This window comes from Scomber scombrus, unplaced genomic scaffold (genome assembly GCF_963691925.1).
Source record: "Scomber scombrus unplaced genomic scaffold, fScoSco1.1 SCAFFOLD_59, whole genome shotgun sequence".
Lineage (NCBI taxonomy): Eukaryota > Metazoa > Chordata > Actinopteri > Scombriformes > Scombridae > Scomber > Scomber scombrus.
Window position 1 is genome coordinate 127,501 of NW_026910726.1, and position 7,500 is coordinate 135,000.

Consider the following 7,500-nt stretch of genomic DNA (forward strand, 5'->3'; position numbering starts at 1 on the left):
TCCTCTCTGCTTTTCAGACCTGCTTCCTGTTGGCGGTGAACGTGATTGGTCAGCGGATGGATCTGTTCGCTGTAGGCCACGCCTTCGGCCTCATCGTTGTCCTATCACAGCGCAGCAGGAAGCGCATCGCCTCAGCGTGGCCCAAATATTGTTACTTCCTGTCTGGGCTGCTCTGCTTCCAGTACTTGCTGTGCATCGGACTTCCTGCTTCCACCTGTGCAGGTACCACTTCCTGCTTCCTGTCACCTAACCCTAACCCTACCACTTCCTGCTTCCTGTCACCTAACCCTAACCCTACCACTTCCTGCTTCCTGTCACCTAACCCTAACCCTACCACTTCCTGCTTCCTGTCACCTAACCCTAACCCTACCACTTCCTGCTTCCTGTCACCTAACCCTAACCCTACCACTTCCTGCTTCCTGTCACCTAACCCTAACCCTACCACTTCCTGCTTCCTGTATTGATGTATTGATGTATTGATTAATTGATGTATTGATGTATTGATGTATTGATTAATTGATGTATTGATGTATTGATGTATTGATGTATTGATGTATTGATGTATTGATTGATGTATTGATGTATTGATGTATTGATGTATTGATGTATTGATGTATTGATTGATGTATTGATGTATTGATGTATTGATTGATTAATTGATGTATTGATGTATTAATGTATTGATGTATTGATTGATGTATTGATGTATTGATGTATTGATAAGTTGATCTCCATCTCCAGATTATCCGTGGAGACCTCCGTCCTCCAACATGGACTCCAACGTGGTGAAATGGCTCTTCCTCCCGGATCACCTGACTCCCCCAAACCCGCTCTTCCTCCTGTGTAAGATCATCATCATCATCATCATCATCATCATCATGAGTCTTCCCCTCTGAGCTTTATATGAGCTGTAACCCTCTGACCTCTGACCCATGTAGACGACTTCCTGCTGCTGCTGGGTGCGTGTCTGCAGCTGCAGGTGTTTGAGGACGAGCAGCATCCAGATGTTCAGCAGCTGGCCGGAGACAACGCTGAGCTGCAGGAAGACGGACAGCTCTGTGAGCCAATCACACGCCTCCGTCTCAACACCGTCCCTGACTTCCTGCTCAGCAGGTAAACCCCGCCCACTGCCTACCTGTCTGTCTGACCACCTGTCTCTCTCTCTGTGACCACCTGTCTCTCTCTCTGACCACCTGTCTGTCTCTCTGACCACCTGTCTCTCTCTCTGACCACCTGTCTTTCTCTGACCACCTGTCTCTCTCTCTCTCTGACCACCTGTCTCTCTCTCTGACCACCTGTCTCTCTCTCTGACCACCTGTCTGTCTCTCTGACCACCTGTCTCTCTCTCTCTCTGACCACCTGTCTCTCTCTCTCTCTCTGACCACCTGTCTTTCTCTCTCTGAACACCTGTCTCTCTCTCTCTGACCACCTGTCTCTCTCTCTGACCACCTGTCTCTCTCTCTCTCTGACCACCTGTCTCTCTCTCTCTCTCTGACCACCTGTCTTTCTCTCTCTGACCACCTGTCTATCTGTCTGACCACCTGTCTGTCTCTCTGACCACCTGTCTCTCTCTCTGACCACCTGTCTCTCTCTCTGACCACCTGTCTCTCTCTCTATCTGACCACCTCTCTCTCTCTCTCTCTCTCTCTGACCACCTGTCTATCTCTCTGACCACCTGTCTGTCTCTCTGACCACCTGTCTATCTCTCTGACCACCTGTCTGTGTCTGCAGGTCTTATCTGGACATGATGAAGGTGATAATCTTCAGCTACATGTTCTGGTTCGTCCTCACCATCATCTTCATCACCGGGACGACCAGGTGAGTGAACGTCAGTCAGAATAAATCAATAATGATCAGAAACACACGAAGAGCTGAGAGGATGTTAGGAGTCAGTGACCAACACTTTATTCAGCTGTATTGTGTAGTATTGTGTAGTATTGTGTAGTATTGTGTTTTATTGTCCCGCTGGTCATTTATCGCCTCCTCTGATATTGTTGTGTAGGAACGAATGTTGTTGATGACTGTTTGTTTATGTGAGGTCGGGATAAATAAAGCCTCTCTGTGGCCATCTGCTGGCTGTTTTCACCGCTGCACTCATCTGTCTGTTCAATTGTTTTGTCTTTATTACTTTAATGTCAACGTTTTTAAATCCAGATTTGAATCCACATGAACATTAAATTAAATTAAACTCTTAATTTAATGATTAAAACAACTTCCTGTCCAGGATCAGTATTTTCTGTTTCTACTTCCTGTCCAGGATCAGTATTTTCTGTTTCTACTTCCTGTCCAGGATCAGTATTTTCTGTTTCTACTTCCTGTCCAGGATCAGTATTTTCTGTTTCTACTTCCTGTCCAGGATCAGTATTTTCTGCATGGGTTATCTGGTGGCCTGTTTCTACTTCCTGTTGGTGGGAGGAGAACTGCTGCTGAAACCAGTGAAGTCCATCCTGGTTTACTGGGACTGTCTGATTGGCTACAACGTGTTCGTCATCACCATGAAGAACATCCTGTCGGTACGTTCACACACACACACACACACACACACACACACACACACACACACACACTCATGTATATGATGTGTGTGTGTGTGTGTGTGTCTCAGATCTTGGCCTGTGGGTTCATTAAGTCGTTGGTGTTGAATCACTGTTGGCTCATCCAGCTGTTCAGTCTCGCCTGCACCATCAAAGGATACACCAAGCGTGAGTAACCCTGACCCATGGGGGGGGGGGGGGGGGTTCAGTACTAATAACCTGTGTGTTGTTTACCTGTGAACAGCTGAGCAGCAGAGCAGTAAACAATGCGAGTTGCCTAGCGACGAGGCGGGAATCATCTGGGACGGAGTCTGTTTCTGCTTCCTGTTGCTGCAGCGGAGAGTCTTCAGAAGCCACTACTTCCTGTATGTAGTGTTAGACCTGCAGAACACCCAGCTGCTGGCCTCCAGGTACACACACTATACTACACACACTACTTCCTGTATGTAGTGTTAGACCTGCAGAACACCCAGCTGCTGGCCTCCAGGTACACACACTATACTACACACACTACTTCCTGTATGTAGTGTTAGACCTGCAGAACACCCAGCTGCTGGCCTCCAGGTACACACACTATACTACACACACACACACAGTACACACACACACACACACACACACACACACACACACACACACACACACACCCAGTGATGATGTCATGTTTCAGGGGGGCGGAGCTCTTCGAGGCCTCCACAGTGAAGGCGGTGCGCGCTCGGCTGCAGGTGGAGAAAACATCGATGGATCTGCTGAAGAGACAGTAAGTCATGTGATGTCACTACTGTTACCATGGAAACACAGCTTTTAATATTAGTAATGGATTTTATTCACGCAGTATGACCTAAGAGCCGTGTATCCATGGTAACGGTCATGAGACCACTAATGAACCAATCAGGTCGAGTCTGAGTCTGAACTCTCGAGACTTTGAGTCTTTATATCCAGGCAGACTCACCCGTGCTGTGATGTAACTTCCTGTGCTGTGATGTAACTTCCTGTGCTGTGATGTAACTTCCTGTGTTTCAGGATGGACAGGATTAAATCTCGGCAGCAGAAGTTCCGCAGAGGAAAAGAGAAGCTGCTGAGTTTGACCCAGGACAGCTTCCATACTGACGGTCAGTGACTCACCTGTCTGTTGCCATGGTAACAGTGATGAGGGGGGGGGGGGGGTGTCACAGAGGAACTGAGGTGTGTTTTTTTACAGGTGAAGAAAACAGGAAGCAGGACAAGGAGTGGTGGAGACCCTGGGTGAACCACGCCTCCAGTGAGTCACATGACCTCTGACATCATCACTCACCTATCTGACATCACACACGTGACCTCTGACATCACACACCTGACTGACATCACACACCTGACTGACATCACACACCTGTCTGACATCACACACCTGTCTGACATCACACACCTGACTGACATCACACACCTGTCTGACATCACACACCTGACCTCTGACATCACACACCTGTCTGACATCACACACCTGTCTGACATCACACACCTGTCTGCAGTGGTGCGGAGCGGAGACTACTACCTGTTTGAGACTGACAGCGAGGAGGAGGAGGAGGAGGAGAGGAAGGAGGAAGAGGAGGAGCAGGAGGAACAGCTTCCTGACAAGTCTGCCTTCCAGGTGAGAAGAAGAGCAGGTGGTTTGTCTGAAAGCTGCTCAGTGATTCTCCATCAGTGACTCACACAGTGGCCTAACATTCATTTATAATAAGTATGTATATAATGAGTATTAACAGACAGAGATGTTTAGTGTATTAATATCAAGATGTAAAAAATATGCTGTGCAATGTGTGCACGCTTGTTATTTAGTTGATTTTAAGACTGTACACACACACACACACACACACACACACACACACACACGCACACACACACACACACACACACACACACACACACACACACACACACACACACACGCACACACACACAGTTTAAAGGTCTCATGTTCTTCTCTCAGTTCGTGTATCACGCCTGGATCACTGACTCCAGAACAGCGATGAGAGCTCGAAGCAACCAGAAGAAACTGTGGAAGAAGAACTCCTCTGAACAAAGGAGCAGGAGAGAGGAGAAGAGAGCAGGTGAGGAGGAGAGGAGAGGAGGAGAGAGGAGAGGAGAGCAGGGGAGGAGGAGAGGAGGAGAGAGCAGGTGAGGAGGAGAGAGCAGGTGAGGAGGAGAGGAGGAGAGGAGGAGAGGAGGAGAGGAGGAAGACGAGAGGAGGAGAGGAGGTGAGGAAGAGAGGAGAAGAGAGCAGGTGAGGAGGAGGAAAGGAGGAGAGGAGGAGGAGAGGAGGAGGAGAGAGGAGAGGAGAGAGGAGGTGAGGAGAGAGGAGGTGAGGAGAGAGGAGGTGAGGAAGAGAGGAGAAGAGAGCAGGTGAGGAGGAAGAAAGGAGGAGAGGAGGAGGAGAGGAGGAGGAGAGAGGAGAGGAGAGAGGAGGTGAGGAGAGAGGAGGTGAGGAGAGAGGAGGTGAGGAAGAGAGGAGAAGAGAGCAGGTGAGGAGGAAGAAAGGAGGAGAGGAGGAGGAGAGGAGGAGGAGAGAGGAGAGGAGAGAGGAGGTGAGGAGAGAGGAGGTGAGGAGAGGAGGAGGTGAGGAGAGAGGAGGTGAGGAGAGGAGGAGGTGAGGAGAGGAGGAGGAGAGGAGGTGAGGAGGAGAAGAGGATGTCAGACTGTTAGTAGATCAGTTTGATGGTTTGGATCTTTTAAAGGGTTAGAGAGTCTAACAGCTGTTCCTCCTCCAGCAGCTGCAGTGATGGAGGCGACGGAGGAGTCAGAGGAGGAAGGAGAGGAGGAGGAAGGAGAGGAGGAGGGACCAGGTGAGAATAACGTTATTATTCCACTCTGAATCCTGAGCCTGTGTCAGGTGTGTTCATGGTGTGTTCATGGTGTGTTCATGGTGTGTTCAGGTGTGTTCATGGTGTGTTCATGGTGTGTTCAGGTGTGTTCATGGTGTGTTCAGGTGTTCATGGTGTGTTCAGGTGTGTTCAGGTGTGTTCATGGTGTGTTCAGGTGTGTTCATGGTGTGTTCAGGTGTGTTCATGGTGTGTTCATGGTGTGTTCAGGTGTGTTCATGGTGTGTTCAGGTGTGTTCATGGTGTGTTCAGGTGTGTTCAGGTGTGTTCAGGTGTGTTCAGGTGTGTTCATGGTGTGTTCAGGTGTGTTCATGGTGTGTTCATGGTGTGTTCAGGTGTGTTCATGGTGTGTTCAGGTGTTCATGGTGTGTTCAGGTGTGTTCATGGTGTGTTCATGGTGTGTTCATGGTGTGTTCATGGTGTGTTCAGGTGTGTGTTCATGGTGTGTTCATGGTGTGTTCATGGTGTGTTCAGGTGTGTTCAGGTGTGTTCAGGTGTGTTCAGGTGTGTTCATGGTGTGTTCAGGTGTGTTCATGGTGTGTTCAGGTGTGTTCATGGTGTGTTCATGGTGTGTTCAGTGTGTTCATGGTGTGTTCAGGTGTGTTCAGGTGTGTTCATGGTGTGTTCATGGTGTGTTCAGGTGTGTTCATGGTGTGTTCAGGTGTGTTCATGGTGTGTTCAGGTGTGTTCATGGTGTGTTCATGGTGTGTTCAGGTGTGTTCATGGTGTGTTCAGGTGTGTTCATGGTGTGTTCAGGTGTGTTCAGGTGTGTTCAGGTGTGTTCAGGTGTGTTCATGGTGTGTTCATGGGTGTGTTCATGGTGTGTTCAGGTGTGTTCAGGTGTGTTCATGTGTGTTCATGGTGTGTTCAGGTGTGTTCAGGTGTGTTCATGGTGTGTTCAGGTGTGTTCAGGTGTGTTCAGGTGTGTTCAGGTGTGTTCATGTGTGTTCATGGTGTGTTCAGGTGTTCATGTGTGTTCATGGTGTGTTCAGGGTGTGTTCAGGTGTGTTCATGGTGTGTTCAGGTGTGTTCATGGTGTGTTCATGGTGTGTTCAGGTGTGTTCATGGTGTGTTCATGGTGTGTTCAGGTGTGTTCATGGTGTGTTCAGGTGTGTTCATGGTGTGTTCATGGTGTGTTCAGGTGTGTTCATGGTGTGTTCATGGTGTGTTCATGGTGTGTTCAGGTGTGTTCAGGTGTGTTCAGGTGTTCATGGTGTGTTCATGGTGTGTTCAGGTGTGTTCATGGTGTGTTCAGGTGTGTTCAGGTGTTCATGGTGTGTTCATGGTGTGTTCAGGTGTGTTCAGGTGTGTTCATGGTGTGTTCAGGTGTTCATGTGTGTTCAGGTGTGTTCAGGTGTGTTCAGGTGTTCATGGTGTGTTCATGGTGTGTTCAGGTGTGTTCAGGTGTTAATGGTGTGTTCATGGTGTGTTCAGGTGTGTTCAGGTGTGTTCATGGTGTGTTCATGGTGTGTTCAGGTGTGTTCATGGTGTGTTCAGGTGTGTTCAGGTGTTAATGGTGTGTTCATGGTGTGTTCAGGTGTGTTCAGGTGTGTTCATGGTGTGTTCATGGGTGTTCATGGTGTGTTCATGGTGTGTTCAGGTGTGTTCATGGTGTGTTCAGGTGTGTTCAGGTGTGTTCAGGTGTGTTCATGGTGTTCATGGTGTGTTCATGGTGTGTTCAGGTGGTGTTCATGGTGTGTTCAGGTGTGTTCAGGTGTTAATGGTGTGTTCATGGTGTGTTCAGGTGTGTTCATGGTGTGTTCATGGTGTGTTCATGGTGTGTTCAGGTGTGTTCATGGTGTGTTCAGGTGTGTTCAGGTGTGTTCATGGTGTGTTCAGGTGTGTTCAGGTGTGTTCAGGTGTTCATGGTGTGTTCATGGTGTGTTCAGGTGTGTTCAGGTGTGTTCAGGTGTGTTCAGGTGTGTTCATGGTGTGTTCAGGTGTGTTCAGGTGTGTTCAGGTGTTCATGGTGTGTTCATGGTGTGTTCAGGTGTGTTCATGGTGTGTTCATGGTGTGTTCATGGTGTGTTCAGGTGTGTTCATGGTGTGTTCATGGTGTGTTCAGGTGTGTTCATGGTGTGTTCATGGTGTGTTCAGGTGTGTTCAGGTGT

The 7,500-nt window shown here is 48.7% G+C and overlaps 1 protein-coding gene across 1 annotated transcript in view; it reads left to right on the plus strand.

Annotated features, from left to right (window-relative positions):
• LOC133977261 (piezo-type mechanosensitive ion channel component 2-like) overlaps positions 1–7,500 on the plus strand; it is a 62,454-nt gene that overhangs the window by 35,481 nt on the left and 19,473 nt on the right. The window contains 13 exon segments of the mRNA XM_062415361.1: positions 18–222; positions 742–843; positions 939–1,113; positions 1,732–1,818; positions 2,357–2,513; positions 2,606–2,702; positions 2,779–2,944; positions 3,205–3,294; positions 3,558–3,665; positions 3,749–3,795; positions 4,043–4,161; positions 4,501–4,621; positions 5,282–5,353. Of these exon segments, the coding sequence (XP_062271345.1) occupies positions 18–222; positions 742–843; positions 939–1,113; positions 1,732–1,818; positions 2,357–2,513; positions 2,606–2,702; positions 2,779–2,944; positions 3,205–3,294; positions 3,558–3,665; positions 3,749–3,795; positions 4,043–4,161; positions 4,501–4,621; positions 5,282–5,353 (1,546 nt within the window).